A 16,171-nucleotide genomic window follows, 5' to 3' on the forward strand; every position below is an offset into this window, starting at 1 on the left:
TGAACTGTGAGGAAAAAAGTACGTAGGAAGAAAACAATGGAAAGGGAAGTGGGGTAAAAAGAAGTGGAAAGGTGCCACAACAGCCTAGAGCCTGCCCAGAAGTTCTGGAACAGGAGGGCACTCCCTCACCTACCTGGCCAGCATACTCCACGTAGTCCTGCTGCCCAGGATGGGAGCTGACTCTGGAGCTGGAACTAGCAGTGCCCTGCTCGGTACGACACAGGACGATGGCGTACTGATTTAGGTTCCCCGTTCTCTGTACTGTGATGCTGACAGACCCCGCCTTCTCGCTGACATTGTAGCTAGAAGCACACAAAAAGATAGTTTCTGAATATCTGCCCCATGACTGCGAAGAAACTGCTTGTTTAATGCTTGCCTTTTCTGTTTGGCCATTGGTGTGAGGCAGTTCAGAGAAGAGGAAGGTTGGTTCCTTTAAGAAGCCAGGTTATAAATGAAGGGAACATGCTCAACTGGAAGAGTCACAAAATTAAGTGAAAAGGAAGTTGTAAATGCAGAATGCCGTATCCCTCGTTTTTGAAAAAGAGCTGAGTGTCATTTAGAAGATGGACACCACAGATGAGCCACGAACTTTAGATTTCAGGACATGAAGAAATTATAAACAATTTCTCCCTGGTGTGGTAGAATAATTAGAACAGGTCATGGGTTTTCTGACAAGGCTGCTGCTCAGAAGGCAATTAATGACTTTACTCAGGTGAGAATTGACTGGGCCGGATTTTGTGGGAAGTGTGTAACTGAGCCAGGACAGTGCCAGTAGTAAGAAAATGTTACTTAGGCCTAGATAGCAAAGGTCTTTAGATAAATGGAGCTTTATGACAGTGGGGACTGATGGGATTACCTTAGCTGGCTGGTAGGAATTTCTATTGCTTTTGCAAAGTAGGCAACAAACTCTTCATGTGCTAATAATTAATACAAATTATGTAGGTTTAGAAAAGCCACAAGTAAGTGGAGCACATTCTGGTCTTCGCCTGGCCTTATTGCTGTGAGGGTTGCAGGCCATGAGCCTCTGAGAAATAAGTCCTCAGTGCAAACTTTGGGGCCCTCTATACAATTTTAGTCCATTAAACATTAGAGGGTTGTCCAAAACAGAAAAAAGATCAGCTGTATTTAATTTATTTAATTTTGATCTCTCCCTGGCTTTCTTCCTTGACCTATTGGTTGTTGAATAGTGTATCATTTAATTTCCACATAATTGTGTTTTTTCCAGTTTTCCTCCTGTTAATTTCTAGTTTCATTTCCGTGTGGTTGGAGAAGATACTTTGTATGGTTTCAATATTGTAAAATTTATTAACACCTATTCTGTGGTCATTTTTTATTTTGAAGGAGATAAAACCTTCAAAAAAAAAAAACGTTTTGAATTACCTACAACGAAAGGTAATTAACAACAAAAGATTACATATCTAAAGCTTGAGATTTTTGCTCTGATTCTCCAAGTATGTGTAAGAGCGAAAGAACCTATGTCTGAAGCACATGAAACCAAGCCCTCCCCCGATATGAAAAGTTCCAATTTTCATCTGAATTATCACAGAATTGATTTCTTAAAATGGTGAGTCTCTGAAGTGTAGATTTAAAGAATTATTACTCTCCCCAGAAAATTATAATCATTGCTGGGCTTAAACCCATATAAAATCAGCAGTGTGCTTGCCCATGTTTACCAGTTAGGGCCTCTCCATTTGCCTAACTCCCCAAAGAGACTAAGAAAGCATCTTAGAGAGTTGTCTACATTAAGCTATGAATTTACCTCTAAACCTGTATGATCCAGTGAAAACCAGAGGAGCTAAGAGAGCATGTAAGCTTAACAGGGAGAATACAGATTGAAGGTGAAGGTATTATTATTATGTCCCAGTGTTTATTTTTAGAACTTGAATATATTTTTTATTTTCCTCATCAGTTCTACTGGATTATCTTTTAAATCTTGAAGACAGAAGCCAGAATACTTATATTAGAGGCAGTAAAGCACAATGCTTAAGACCATGGGTTCTGGATCATTGGGCTTAAATCCTGGTTTTATTGCTTATTAGCTATGTGACCTTGGGCAACTTACTCAACCTTTTTCTGTCTCTATTGCTTTGTTTCTGTGGGATAACAATGGTTCTCATCTCATAACTGCAAAGATTAACAAGATGATATATGTTGGATACCTAATACCAACCAAAAACCAAACCTGTTGCCACTGAGTTGATTCCAGCTAGCTCATAGAGATCCTATAGGACAGAGTAAAACTGCCCCATAGGGTTTCCAAGGAGCAGCTGGTGAATTCAAACTGCTGACCTTTTAGTTAGCAGCTGTAGCTGTTAACCACTGTACCCCCACGGCTCGGGGTACCTAATACAATGCCTGGTATGTGCAGTAGTCAATAAATATTGCTGCAATTATTATTTTTATTATTGTTATTGCCACCATCATCATCATTACCACTACCATCATCATCATTACCACTACCATCATCATTACCACTACCATCATCATTACCACTACCGTCATCATCACCACTACCGTCATCATCACCACCACCAGCATCATCAGATAACTACAGCTGACCCCCAGGGTGCTTCATGTTTATTTCTCCTGCTGCCCAATTCATTTTTCAAGAATAAAACACAACAACACTTGTACCTGGTATATTTAAAGCTGATGAGGGACCACTGAATATGGAAGACATTGTCGCTGACCACATTAGGTTTACTGTCTTTCACCAGAAACTGAAAACTATCCATCATCTCATGGATCTTCTCCTCATGCAACACATAACGAATCAACCCCAGGTTCACATCCTCTGTGGGGAAAAAAGACTCACTGAATTAACTCGGGGGTGTCAAGACAGCCTCACAGATTCCCACACCAACACACCCAATTTATTCTTCTATTGGGTTACAGACAGAACTCCTTTTCCTAAGTACAAAAAATATAAAAGTCCCAAAAATAAATGTTTCTGCCAGATTTTAAAATAAAATCCTGTAGCTGTGTGTAACAAAAGACCTGTCTTTATATAGAGAGTACCCTTGTGTTGTAGAATGGGAATTCCAGGATCTTGGCAGAGAAGTATTTCAGTAAATGTCTGTCAAATATTTAAAGGCAAATCTGAGAGAGCTGACAGTGAAAAACCTATGACCCTATCTGTATATATCTGCTCACATTCAGCCCTAATTCCTTCTAAAGAAGGTTCTGTACACAAGACACAGCCTGTACCCAAGGCACAGCCATATGGGACCTAAGAGAGAATACAAGATTGAAGATGGGGAGCAAAAAGTAAATATGTAGCATGGATTTTAAGATGCAACTTTGCAATGACTGCTCTCTATCAGGTCCATCGTCAAACGAAGTCTAGAAGACTCTGCCAAGGTTAAAAAAAAAAAAAAAAAAAGGCTAAAACACAAAACTGTTTGTTTGATGTGATTCAAAACAGGAAAATGTTTCTGTTGTGCAAACTATACATGCTGGTTTTAATTTCTTTGCTAAACTTGTAAAAAAAAATCCATAACCCTCATGGCATAAAAAATAAACCTCACAGGATGACAGATCTTCCATAGTCTTTTTTCTTCCTTCCTTTCTTTTTAAAGAAAACACAGCAGTATCATGTGATCCTGTCTAGACAATCTGGCCAAAACATAAAGCAACAGGGAGCTGAGGAAGCATGGTAAAGATGTATTTTTCTTTGTTATAGTTCAGCATTACCAGTTGCTGTGGTCGATTTGAACTCATGGTGACCCTATGTGGTCAGAATAGAACTATACTCCGTAGGGTTTTCTGTAACAGGAAAAAAATCCAGAGAAGTAAAATTCAAAAGTTGGATGGTTCCATACTAAAAGACCTATTTGTTTGGAAATAGATTACTTGAGGTAAGTAGGTGGAAGTGGCTGTGAGAAAGACCCAGAAGGTTGGGAGAGTGGCATGAGAATGGATTCCTCCTATATTTCGGTTCCCAAAGTCCCCACCCTGGGTGAAAAGAGCAACAGCTGTGCCAGGCTGAAGCTTATTCTCCACATAGCCATGCTTGGGGCCCATCGTCATCTCATAGACAAGCTGTGAGTCCTCCGTGTCTGGGTCCATGGTCAGCAGTTCCTTCTTGGTGATCAGGTTGGTTGCCTGGAATAGAAACACATTAAATTTAACTCCTGAGGTGGGAATAAAGAAGGAGCAGGACCCTCTGACTCAGATTTAATTCAGTTCAACAATGATTTACTGAATGCCTACTGCATGGGGAACTCTATTAGGCTTGGAGGGGCTACAAGGATAGAAATCATCTCAGCCTCTGCCATCAAGACACCATGCTTTATTGGGAAAGAAAGGCTCAGGAACAAGGAAATTATGGCTAGTGCCACAATGGGAGATACAAAGAGTGCTATACAGTTTGGGGGACAGGGCAAGATTAATCCCATCTAGAGTTAGGGACAAGGAGCCCTGCTGGCACAGTGGTTAAAGTACTTGGTTGCTAACTGAAAAGGTCAGGGGTTTGAACCCACCAGCCACTCCTTAGGAGAAGGACGAGGAAGTCTGCTTCCAAAAAGACTACATCCTTGGAAACCCTGTGGAGCACTTCTATTCTGTCCTATAGGGTCACTATGAGTTGGAATAGACTTGACAGCAGTGGGTTTGGTTTTGGTTTTGGGTTTGGATTTGGGGAGAGAGGAATTTTGGAGGGAGGTGAGATTTGAGTTTAGCCTTGAAAGAAGGTTAGAACTTTGAAAGAATGATACAGGGAAGATGTTCACTTTATACCTTATAGGAGTCAGTTCCAACGCTTGAAATGGGGTAAGATATTAAATACACTCTATCTCATTATTGTCTAAATCTACTGGCTAAACCTTAATTCGCTCACTCATTCATTCATTCAACAAAGGAATGAAGGGGGAGGTCAATAGCATTAAGTATTACTAGGTCTAGTAGAGGGTGTTCGTGGTTCAGTGATAGAATTCTTGCTTTCCATGCAGGAGACCCAGGTTTGATTCCCAGCCAATGCACCTCGTGTGCAGCTATGGTAGCCCATCTGTCAGTGGAGGCTTGTGTGTTGCTATAATGACCAAGAGGTTTCAGTGGAGCTTCCGGACTAAGATGAACTAGGGAGAAAGGCCTGGCAATTTACTTCCAAAAATCAGCCATTGAAAAGCCTGTGGATCACAATGGTCCCATCCACAATTGATCTTGGGGGTGGTGAAGGACCAGCTAACAACAACAACATATCTAGTAAGGTTAGAACAGATAATTCACTTTAGATTTGGCAAAACAGAGGACATCGGTGATATAGATAAGAGTCACTGCAGTGGGATAGGGATGGGAGGTAGATGCCTAATTAGAGAGTATTGAGGAGAGAATGGAATCATTCTGAATATGCAGAAAAATATCAAAGAGGGTATGGGGGGAATTTGCATTAAATTTGGCTCATACATTTTTAAAAACCTGACTGGTTCAGTGGGAAGCTACAACACAACAGCCATATACACAACCAACTAATCGCCTTAGGAATCAGTCTTAGGAAAATCAGCTCACTTACGGAAGGATGAACGTGTGAGATGAACTGGAGTTCTAGTCACAGACCATTCCATGATTAAGGATGTGGCATAAATTCTTTAGTGTGAATGTGGCAGATGTTTCCCATTTGCCTTACCTTGCCATCCATATACTCCAGCCACTGGAGCCCCAGGTTGGTCACGATTCTAGGAGTGCCATCATCCACTGGGAGGATATCTACTCGGAACCGCTGAGGTGCTGCGGTCATAATCTGTGGGGGAGGCCAGAGAAGAAAACTCATCATTCACACACACCTGAAGTATGCTGTGTGAAAAGCCTACAAAAGTGGAGGCCTTTACACTTCAGAGATGACCAATGGGCAGCTGAGTCACAGTTTCCATTCCTTGCCATTTGTCATGAGGCTTAAGGGAAAATGTTGTTTGATAAAGTGAAAGAAACATGGGAAGAAAAGGAGCAAGAATCAAGTGGTACTCTTGCTGGAATTTCACCATTCAACAATGGAAATTGCTTCTCACACACCTATTCATTCTTTAGTTGAGTTCAACACTACTCTGAGATGAAACAATAAACAGATAAACCCTTGTTAAAAATTTTGTAAGAGTCTGATGAAAACTATCACTAAAATGTTAATGTCTAGGGAGATGAAAATTGAAACCACAATGAGACACCACCTCACCCCTCCTAGAATGACAATGGTCAAAAAAATAGAAAATAACAGGTATTGGCAAAGATGTGGAGAAATCGGAACCCTCATCCATTGCTGGTGGGAATGCAAAATGGTACTTCTGCTGTGGAAAACTTGGTGGTTCCTCAAAAAATTAAACACCGAACTACCATATGACCCAGCAATCCCAATCCTAGGTATACACTCAGAAGAAGTGAAAACAGGAGTGTAAAGAGAAACCTGTATACCAATGTTCATCACAGCACTACTTATAATAGCCAAAAGGTAGAAACAACTGTCCATCAAGAGATGAATGGATAAACAAAATGTGGTATATACATACAATAGAATATTACTCAGCTGTGAAGAGAAATGAAGTCCTGATACATGCTACAATGTGGATGAGCCTTGAAAACATTGTCGAGTGAAGTCAGTTACAAAAAAGATAATGACAAAGATCGCACAACATGAATGTAATCAACGTCACTGAATTTTACATGTAAAAATTGTCGAATTGGCAAATGTTTTGTTATGTATATTTTTATCACCATGAAAAAATTAAAACAAATGATGATGTCAAAGCTTCCAGGTGGGATTCTACCCACCTGGAAGTTTTCATGGGAAGAGATCTATCTTCCTGCCTTCTTTTATTTTTCTGAGGGAGAGCTACTTATATGAGGAAAGGGGCAGAAGAAACATAGAGGTGAAATAAAACTACTTGTGGGAGCAGAGAAAAGAAAAGGAAGTTTGGTTTATCATTTTGTTCTCACACAGATGTACACACACACACATACATACACACATCGACAATGACTCAGCACCTCACTCTTCCTGAGCAAATATAGCAAGATGCCACACAAGGGAACAAGATGCTGGCTTTTCAATCTTCTACAACTCGCCTTCTAAATAATTTCCATTTTTTAAATGACAGGGTCCCTCTGGAGACCTGCTGTGACCTCTTATGTTTACCAAAGAGGTAGCCCTCTTGCTGATATATCCTGAAATCTTTTTTCTCTTCAGAAAGTCAAACTAACTTGGGAGCAACAACAGTTTGGGAGAGAAAAAACTAAAACCAATGACCTGCATGTGGTGATGCAGTGCAGATACTGAAATCCCAAGAGCCAGCCCACGAATATACAGGCCAAGTGAGAATGACCTTCTCTCAGGCTGCCTCTCTCTAATGGATGCAGCAGGAACCTTCTTCCAGGAAAATAATCTTTCATCCTCACAGGAGAAAAGGAACTCTGCAGGGCTGAGAAGCTGCTCTTCTTGTTATCCTGGAAGTATGGGAGTGTGTGATCATGCTGCTCATAAAACCACTTCTGCAAGTCAGACCCAGACGTGGGTGACGTAAGGGTGCCTGCTGGCCTGTCTTTCACCTGAGCTGCAGCTGTCCCCAGGGGAAATTTAGGGTACTACAGGATACCTGATTAAGGAATGAAGGAAGGAGTAAAAATGGCAGTGGTGGGAAGAAGTGGCATGGGGAAGGTAGCAAAGGGGACCTTAAACTGTCTCCTAACATCTTATGTTAGAATGGAGCAATTCGCAACTTTGAGAGTTGAATGACCTCACAAGAAAAGCATCTTCACCTATTTCACAACCCTAAAATGATGACAAAGGTGTTTTATCAAACGTTTCCTGCGTGTCAGGCGCTGGGCTAAGGGCTTTATGTACACTGGGAGCATAGGTATCCTCCCTGTTTCATAGGCAGGAAAGCCAAGGCTTAGAGCCATTAAATGATTTACCAAGACCCTCAGCTAGTAAGCGGCAGAACCAGAATTCAAATCAGCATCTTTTGAAAGCAAAAGCCGACCTATTAACCACTGGGCTGTTACTTTTCATGAGACTGAGACTCTAGCTGGACTGAGGGGACATGTAAAAGATAATCTGGGGCCAAATTCAAAAAGTAAATGGTGCATTCAAAGAAAAAGAGAATAACAACAGTAATATTAATAACAACTATCTACCTTTAATTGGAGCCTGGTGATGCAATGGTTAAGAGCTTGGCTGCTACCCAAAAGGTCACCAGTTTGAATCCACCAGCTATACCATGGGAACCCTATGGGGCAGATCTACTCTGTCCTATAGGGTCACTATGAGTTGGAATTGACTCGATGGCAAGGGGTATCACCTTTTATTAACTGCTCACTATATCTGTCAGCATTGTTCAGCACTTTATGTGGATTATTTCCTTCAACCCCTAGATCAAAGTAATTGAAGTTGGTAATTATTATCATATCCCTTTTACAGATAAAAAACTGAGGCATAGGGAGGGTAAGTTATTTGCCCAAGGTCAACCTGCTAGTAGGTGACAGAACAAGAACTTGAACCATGTTATACTTGACATAAAAATCTTACGTTTTCATCTAGCCAACATCAACATGCATTCCTATGTCGTTTCTGTCCATTGTCTTTGCCCCTCACCTCTTTTCCTCCTTCCTCAATAATAAAGAAAGGGTTTGTCCCATCAGAAACAGTGAAGGTGAATCGGTCTTTGAGGGAGTTGCTGCCATCATGGCTATAGCTGACCCGGTTCTGGTAGATGTCTTCCATGGTGAAGGTGGAGGTGTGGCGGAAATGCTGCCCATTGGTGGTTCGCTCGATGGTGCCATGGCGTGGGGGCTGCACAATGGTGAATGTGACAGACTCAGCCTGACGAGGAAACAAAAAGGCGGGAGAGGAGTTCGTAACAGAAACCAGATGAGTAAGGGATGGCCAACAGCTGGTCAAGAGTAGCAGAACCTACAAACAATTATAAAGATTGTGTTTTCTTTATTGATACCAAAAACAAAGCTAAAGAGAGAAACCATATTGGTTACTACAATTAGATTTATATTCTGGTGCCTTCAGTTGTAGGACTAAAACATTTAAATTGGCTCTTCTTAGGTCATTGGGGAAAACTTGAAATTTTAGTCTTTAAAAGATAAGTTAATATGCTTGGCTGCTAACTGAAAGTTTGGAGGTTCAAATCCACCCAGAAGTACCTTGGAAGAAAGATCTGGATATCTACTGAAAAAATCAGCCACTGAAAGCCCTACGGAACACAGTTCTACTCTGACATACATGGGGTCATGATGAGTTGGAATTGACTCAATGGCAGTTGCCTTTTATTTTTTAACCAGAATGATAGGAACTAGACTTTTAAAAATGGTTCATTTCTTTTCCATCGATTTCTCTCTACTTTTCTAAAACTCTTATATACAGAATTCTATATGCATCAGAAGAGCAGTTAATTTCTCATTTGAATTGCTGCTTCTAAGGTAACCTGTAGAAGGGAAAAGAAAGGGGCATAAAATCCTGCTTAAGACTTTTACAATGGTTTCCCACCAACTTAGAATAAAACGCAAAGGACTGATCTGGGCCAACAAGGTTCTCTGTGACCTGGCCGCAGGGTTCCTGCTTCTCTTCTTATTCACTAGATTCCAGCCTGTTGGTCTCTTTGCTGCAGCTCAAAGGTTTTAAGCATCCTTGACCACCAGGCCTTTTCACTTCTTGTTCCTCTGCCTAGAAGGTGATTCTCCCAGATAACTGCATAGCTTGCTTTCTCATTTCATGGTATTTGCTCAAATGCTATCTCCTCAGAGAGACCCACCCTGATCACTTTATCTAGAATACCATGCCCATTGCTCTCTGTCTTCTTACCTCATTTTATTTTTCTTTTTCTTTATAGCACTACCACTATCTGACATGATACTGTATGTTCTTTCTGTTTCCCCACCCCCGAAAGGTTATAAACTCACTAAGGTTGGAAATTTTACCTGTATTATTCACAACTCTTTAGTATCTAGAACGGAGCCTGACAATTAGTAGATAATAAACGTTTGTTGAAACAATGAATAAATGAAAAGTGCCAGCATAGAGACGAGTATACATAGAACGAATCCTTAAGTGTTATGGCACTCTTTTATGGGAGCTAAATAATGTCAGAATGTTTGATACTTTAATCTGGAAGCATCACACAAATAAAATCTTGGTCTCCACATGTCCTGCTTTACTGCATAAAGCCTAGTTCTTTGAGGATGTAATAATAATTTGTCAGCCAGAGAGGTCTGGATGAGGGAGGGAAAATGGAGGAAAAAGCGTATAGGTGTAGAAAGTCCCTGTTCACTCTAATAAGGAATAATAAAAACATTGCATAAAATGCCATCTACCTAATTTTCTACGAATCATGATAAAAAATCAACATGCTAACAGAATTTTTACATGTAATCCAGGTGAGAGGGCAAATATATTTAAGATTTGAGAAAGGGTGTAATATGGTTCGGTCTCAAATGTATTAGTTCTTCCTTTCCAGAACCCATGGTAATCTTCTTACTTTTAATCCTTCAAGAATTAAAACCTCACCACTAACCTCAGGATCGCTACAGATGTTGCCAAATCTGCCTCTCACCAATCAGAGAACCCAGGTGAGCTCTCTTACCTCTGTGTCCGCATCCACTGCCTTGAGTTCAAACTCTGTGATGGTCTTCCTCACGCCCTCCTGTACTCGCATCCCTGGGCTCTGGACAATGGGCAGCGAATCATCCACAGGGAGAATGGTGATATGGAAAGTCTGAGTCACCTAGGACGGCAGAAACGTACACGTGGATCACCTGTCCCTACACCCACCCCACAAGTAGAAAGTAGGTGCTACTTTCCCTTTCTCTCCATTCCTGGCAGGATTGTCTGACCAGGAACCTGAAAGTTAGTACCCTTGGGAAGAGACCTATTGGCTGTCAGAGGTTGTCCTTATCCCTTAGCTGAAAGCTGAGGAAAGCAAAGATCTCATATCACCAGTCACTCCACCCATTCCACTCAAAGAAGGCTGTGGGGAATCAATACCCATGCAATACCTCATTGACTCCATCAGAGAGCATAAAACTGAAGGCATCTGTGTGTTTCTCAGCCTCGCTGGAATGGATATACTGAACATTTCGTGAGGTCAGGTCAGCTTGGCTAAAGGAGCTAATCTGGATACCTAGCAAAGCGGGGGTGTGGGGAAACAAAGAGAAAGATGTCAAAGTGCTAGCCATGCTTCTAAGGCTAGGGAATGCTGTATTCTCACCAAAGATAGAGAATCCTTGGTATTTTTCTTCAAGCATTTATGTTCTGCCTTCTAAGACCCTTTGTCAGAGTTGTGGATTTTTTTTCTACAACAGTGTGGAAGCACATGTTAACTTAATTATCTAGGCTTGTACTATGTGCCAGGCTAACAACAAATCAAAAAACAAAGCAGTTGTCATTGAGTTCACTTCAACTCACAGAGACCCCATGTGTGTCAGAGTCGGACTCCACTGGATTTTCAATGGCTGATTTTTTGGGTAGATCAATCTCCAGTCCATTTCTTCTGAGGCATCTTTGGGTGGACTCAAACTACCAATCTTCTGGTTGGCAGCTGAGCACACTAACTATTTTTACCTCCCAGGGACTGGGCTAACAACAGGTACTCAATAAATGTTACTTCCTTTCTCTTGGGGTTTACATAAATCAACAACGTGAATAGTAGAGCTATTGCCTTGTTCTCTAAACCTTCTCTCTGAAGGTTTATATTCCCCCATAGCCTGACAGTCCTTTCTATGAACCTCCCCTAATTTCTAATACTGTGGGAAGGTTTAGCTTTTAGATACTGGAGTTATAGGGCTTGGCTACATGTATCCTACTCCTGTGATTGGTGAGCCATTACTGGCCCCCATAATTTCATTGGCTATTCTTCAAGGTCCCTCGCAGCTCCCTGGTCTAGATTCTAGCTTCTCTTGTACTATGTTAGCCAGTTAGACAATAACAAAACTTACTGCATGACTTTGGGGCTAGAGTAATCATTCTATGTCAAATCTCAAATGACCTAGAAAAATTTAGAAAAGCAACACTCTAATAACATGATGCAGAGAAAACATGTTACCTTTTTTCCAGAGTCATTTTAACTACAAAAAATTTTGATAATGCTAAGATATTGCACAAATGAACAATATCTGTATGTTTTTAAATGCCAAACAGCATTTAGCAAACCAGCCCAGAATTCTTATTTCTATCTGGGGATTTGGGGGCTCATCCGCTGATGCCAGCCAAAACTAAAACAAAATCACATCTTTCAGTCCCTAAGCACAAATTCCCTCTTTCTGACTGCAGGTGTTAGGGTATTAATCCATTTAATCTGGTCCTTTAGTTTGGCCCTGAAATTCATATGCTACTTTCCAGGATTTATTATTTGTCACTGTTAATACTGGCAAAACCAGTTTGGCTTTTTTACAAAAAACAAAGACATGAGTATCACTGTTTTATCTTTTAAAAAAAATCAGCCTGACTGGTTTATATTTGCATCTCACTTTATCATCTGAAATTTGTCACCCAGGTACAGTAGCCTCCTGAATATGGGGGCATTAATTTTTTGATGAGGCATTTTATATTTCTGTGCTTGCTACATCAGCTCTTGACAGGCGAGAAATGTAGCCCCTGTCTTATAGTTTTGTCTTGTGGCTCTGGACAGAAATCCATACCATTCTTTAAAAATTTAATAACTTCAGACTGGCTGTACTGAGAAATTTAAATCTCTTCTCCCTGTGGAGAATCTATCCTCACAACTCACGTGGAAAGTCTTGTCTGGATTCTCACAATCAACTGGTCACCTAATTCACTCTTCCCTCTACCAGAGTCTAAGACTGAGAAGGAAGGGAGTTCTGGGATTGATTTTTTTTTTAAATAATTTTATTTTTTTGTTGTTGTTAATATACACAGCAGAACATATACCAATTCAGGAATTTCTACCTGTACAACTCAGTGACATTGATTACATTCTCCAAGTTATGTAACCATTCTCACCCTCCTTTACGAAGTTGTTCCTCCTTCATTAACATAAATTCACTGCCCCCTAAATTTCCTATCTGATCTTTTAAATTGCTGTTGTCAATTTGACCCCACATGAATAGATCTTAAAAGGGCACAATACTTAAGGCATTCTTTACCAGTTAAGCTAACTATTATTTGGTTTTAAGAAGACTTCAGAGGATATCTTTGGTTTAAGGTTTAAAGAATATCTCAGAGCAATAGTTTCAGGGGTTCATCTAGACTTCATTGTTCCAGAAAGTCTGGATTCCAGGAGAATTTGAAATTCTGTTTTGCGTTTTCCTCTTTTTGATCAGGATTCTTCTATAGAATCATTGATCAAAATATTCAGTAATAGTAGCCAGGCACCATCCAGCTCAGTGATGGAAAAACTGCATTGATTAAGGGTAGGGTTGCACAGTTGACTGATGTAATTGCTGTCGATAAGTTGCACACCTATAAAATGTTAGATTGGCAAAGGTTGTGTGACAGATATAGTTACAACAATGACAACAAAAAAAAAGTAGCTGCTGAGGCTGCTTATGTACAACCAAACACCTCAGGAGATTTGCATTTGGTTCCTTGATTTGGAGGTTTAGGGTCATGGCTTCATGGGACATCCTAGTTAATTGGCCTAATATGTGTTTAGCGCATCTGTTCTACCTCCTAATTCCTTGTGTAGTGTCTCGGGTCTTAAAAGCTTGCAAGGTGCCATTCAAGTTACGACGATTGTTCTCTATTCACCTACAGCAACAGGGGAAAAAGGAGAGTTAGGACTAGGAGGAGGAAATGGAATGTATGGCTAACTGCCTTCATGAACAACTGTCTTCTTTGCCATGAGACCAGAAGACTAGATGGTGTTCAGCCACCATTATTAAACATTTTAAGAAACATTTTTTTATTGGGGTAAAATTGACATATAACAAATTAGACATATTTAAAATATATGGTTTCATTAGATGTAACACACCCGTGAAACTATCACCACAATCAAGAGAGTGAACATATCCATTAACCCAGAAGTTTCCAATACTTGTAATCCCTCCACCCTTCCCTTTTCCATGCCTCACCCCCAAGCAACCATTGAATTACTTTCTGTCACTATAGTTGGCATTTTCCTGAATTTTTTAATAAATGGATTCATACAGTATGTACTCTTTAGTTTCTTTCTCTTAGTATAATTACTTTGAAATTCATCCATATTGTTCATTCCTTTTTATTGCTGACTAGTATTCCATTGTATGGATGTATCATAGTTTGTTTATCCATTTACCTGTTGATGGACATTTGGGTTGTTCCCAGTTTTGGGCAATGATAAATAAAGCTGCTACTAACATTCATGAAAACATCTTTGTATAGACATATGCTTTCTATTCTCTTGTATAAATATCTAAGAATGGAATAACTGGATCATATAGGAAATGTATATTTAATTTTTTTTAAACTGCCCAACTCTTTTCTAAAGTGGTAATACCAATTCATATTCCCACTAGCAGTCTATGAGAGCTTCCATGTTTGATCCTCGTGGGTCTCTCCCAATTCAATTTAGCCAACACTGAGCATGTACAGAATGTTACTTAAAGTTTTCTTATGTATGTTGAATTATTATCTTTAAAGACTCTGGAGGTTGAGGCTGACATATATTTCCATTTTTATAGATTATGATCCTGTAATTAAATCAGAAAGGTTATGTGACATATCCAAGGTCACACAGCTATTAAGGGGCAGCACTGGAATTGGAACCCAAGGTTATCTGACTCCAAAGTTTATGCCTGCTGTGAGTAATTTTTGGAAAACTTCTCTAGCCTTATCAGGTTAGACAAGGAGTATTTTAGATTTTACCTTCATCCTTGAATTTTTTTTTCCCCACTCTAAAAGTTATGCATTCCTCTTAAGGAAAATGTGAAACACACAGAAAAGTAGGCAAGAATTACAAAAATCATTCACAGACCTACCTCTGAAATACTACTATTGCAATATTTTAAATTATTTCTTTTATAATATTTTATTGGCTGTAACCTTTTTCTTATCTGAAATATTTTGGTAAAATTCAGAATTATCATTAAAATGATATCTACAATTAGGGGCATCTAGAATGTAAGTTTTAAGAGCACCAGGATTTTTGTTGCTTCCTCTCTGAAGTGCACCTAGAATTAGTACCTGGCACATTGTTAGTGCTCAAAACATACTTGTTGAATGAATTTAGTTCACCTACTATAATCTACATCTAATAAATCCTATTAAGCATGAATTTTCAATTCCTATACACTTTTTTTTTTTTATACACTTTAAACAAAAATTTTTATCCTTTGCTAATTGGATATTGGAAGACCTCAGCTCCTCACTTACCAGCAAGATTGTGTTTCTCATGACATATTATCTCTATCAGCTGTCACAGCTGGTAGTTGCTGTCTGAAATAGCTTGAAGGATTTTAATTCCATCAAAGTTGTTTTCAGTCACCAACCTACTGGCTAAACTACGTATCTGGCAGAGACCCACATTAACCCTCTCAGTTTTTCCAGTTCCCCTGGAGGGCCCACATGCTTGAGAAAGTTCAGTCCAGTTCAGGAAATTAGTGTGGAAGGAAGGGATCGCTAACAGGGGTAAGGGAAGGAAGTATCTTTGAAAAAACTGCCTTGTTAACAGGATGCTAGGTGATCCACTCAGCCTGATTTCAGCACAGCTCTGGATTCCTCCATGCATGTTGCTGGTGGCCCACCTCAAGCTCATGCTGTGGCAGACTCAGCTTTTCTGCTTCAGGATTTTCTCTACAGCCTCTGCTCTCAGGGGGAACCCAAACTAAGACAATGAGCGTACTGTATTTTGGGCAATGCCACAATTAGAGAGGTTGGGATAAAGAGGAAACCAAAGAATAACTTCGTTAAAGCATCACCTCTGTGACGTCTTTCCTGACCAACCCCCCAGGCTTCTCTTTGGTGGAATTCACTATCCTCTGTGCACACTGCAGTCGCAGCTACTGAAACACACGTGCTCGCTTGTTTACATGTCCCACATGTTCTCATGAAGCAGCTATGCAATGTTTGCTAAAGGGAGAAAAGGAGAGAAGAAGAGGGAGGGAAGGAGGGAGGAAAAGAGGAAGAAAAGAATGGAGGGAGGCTGCTCTAACGTGATATAGCGCTGTGATTCTCAATCCAGGCAATAATTAACATTTTATGGGGTTGCTTCTAAAAAACACTGATGCCCAAGCCTCATCCCTTATT

The 16,171-nt window shown here is 40.1% G+C and overlaps 1 protein-coding gene across 1 annotated transcript in view; it reads right to left on the reverse strand.

Moving 5' to 3' along the window:
- Window positions 1-16,171, reverse strand: part of FRAS1 (Fraser extracellular matrix complex subunit 1) — a 524,357-nt gene that overhangs the window by 71,165 nt on the left and 437,021 nt on the right. The window contains exons 48-54 of the mRNA XM_064285669.1: window positions 10,984-11,108; window positions 10,572-10,712; window positions 8,576-8,803; window positions 5,624-5,737; window positions 3,954-4,104; window positions 2,635-2,794; window positions 134-302 (exon numbers count right to left, since the gene is read on the reverse strand). Of these exons, the coding sequence (XP_064141739.1) occupies window positions 134-302; window positions 2,635-2,794; window positions 3,954-4,104; window positions 5,624-5,737; window positions 8,576-8,803; window positions 10,572-10,712; window positions 10,984-11,108 (1,088 nt within the window). The remainder of the gene's footprint in view (window positions 1-133; window positions 303-2,634; window positions 2,795-3,953; window positions 4,105-5,623; window positions 5,738-8,575; window positions 8,804-10,571; window positions 10,713-10,983; window positions 11,109-16,171) is intronic.

The sequence above is a fragment of the Loxodonta africana genome, chromosome 5 (genome assembly GCF_030014295.1).
Source record: "Loxodonta africana isolate mLoxAfr1 chromosome 5, mLoxAfr1.hap2, whole genome shotgun sequence".
Classification (NCBI taxonomy): Eukaryota; Metazoa; Chordata; class Mammalia; order Proboscidea; family Elephantidae; genus Loxodonta; species Loxodonta africana.